Below are 1,160 nucleotides of genomic sequence, written 5' to 3'. Positions count from 1 at the left end.
AACACGCCTAAGTCTGGTTACCTATGATACAGTACAGCGAAACAGTAACTTTTTGAGAACTTTTTATACCAATTCCTATCGAACTATGCTGTTCCCGAGACTCCTTGGTGAATATGATCAGAATAATCAACTCGTGCACTACAGTGTTTATACTGGGAAAGTCGTTCCCGGCGAGTTGGCGACTGACAGTGGCTTTTGGGATGCTTACAGGACGGTTTACCTCTGGTTAAGTGTTGCCGCTCCGGACATTCTAGATCGCCTTCTAGAAGGGTGGGTGAATGCCTATAAGGAAGCTGGATGGTTACCAACGTGGGCGTCACCTGGCCAGAGGGGCTCTATGGTTGGCACTATGGGGGATGTGGTGAGGAATTATTCACCTTTAATGTTGTATTCATTAATCATTTCAGGTTTTTGGTTGGGCGATAATTGCCAACAAGACGCCGCATTTGGCTGATGATATGTACGCGGCCATCCGGAAAGACGCTTTTGTGGAACGTCCTAAGAACTCGCAGTTTGGAAGAGAAGGACTTGGCGCGTACTCCGACCGAGGGTGAGTTGTAGTTCTCTCATTGATGATGGATAGATGATGATGAAATGATTTCAGATACATTCCGGTTAAATCAAGTGTGTCCGAAGTCGTATCGAGAGGCCTCAATTTCGCCGAGGCCGACTCTGTGATTGCAGCAGCAGCGTCCAAACTAGGACACTGTTCTGATGCTAGCGTTCTCTATAGCAGAGCTCAGAAGGCCCTGGAGATGTCCTTTAACACTGAGAGCAAATTGTTCGAGCCGCTCGAAGCTAGCGGGAACTGGATTTCTCCGTTCGACCCGTCATCGTGGTCAGCTGAGTTCTTTACTGAGGCTTCAGCGCGCCAGTATCGCTTCTATGCGCCTTTCAATGTGGATTTCCTCATCACGAAGTATGGTGGCCGAGAAGCACTCTGTGAGCACTTGGAGAATCACTTCAGTGAACAGGTGTGCCCAGTTTACACAAGCGATTATCGGGGTATAATTCACGAAGAAACCGAGTTGGGACTTACGAGCGAAGATTTTGGTCAATATGGTCACAATAACCAGCCGTCTCATCACGTCTTGGGTATCGCTGTCGCCGCTCAGTGTTTCCACGTCGCTGATAAGTACATGGAAAAAGTTCTGACGGAG

General features: G+C 48.2%; 1 protein-coding gene across 1 annotated transcript; it reads left to right on the top strand.

Annotated features, from left to right (window-relative positions):
* Window positions 1-85: 85 nt before the first annotated feature.
* Pmar_PMAR001272 (hypothetical protein) lies at window positions 86-1,148 on the top strand (the record flags this gene model as incomplete). Its single annotated transcript, XM_002767619.1, has 3 exons — window positions 86-361; window positions 408-550; window positions 605-1,148. Coding segments are annotated over 3 exons (963 nt in total), but the record flags the coding sequence as incomplete, so codon positions are not given.
* Between the last annotated feature and the right edge of the window lie 12 nt (window positions 1,149-1,160).

This window comes from Perkinsus marinus (genome assembly GCF_000006405.1).
Source record: "Perkinsus marinus ATCC 50983 genomic scaffold scf_1104296970382, whole genome shotgun sequence".
Taxonomy (NCBI): Eukaryota; Perkinsozoa; order Perkinsida; family Perkinsidae; genus Perkinsus; species Perkinsus marinus.
Note: the sequence above shows the minus strand (reverse complement) of the source record. Positions and strands in the feature narration are given on the sequence as shown.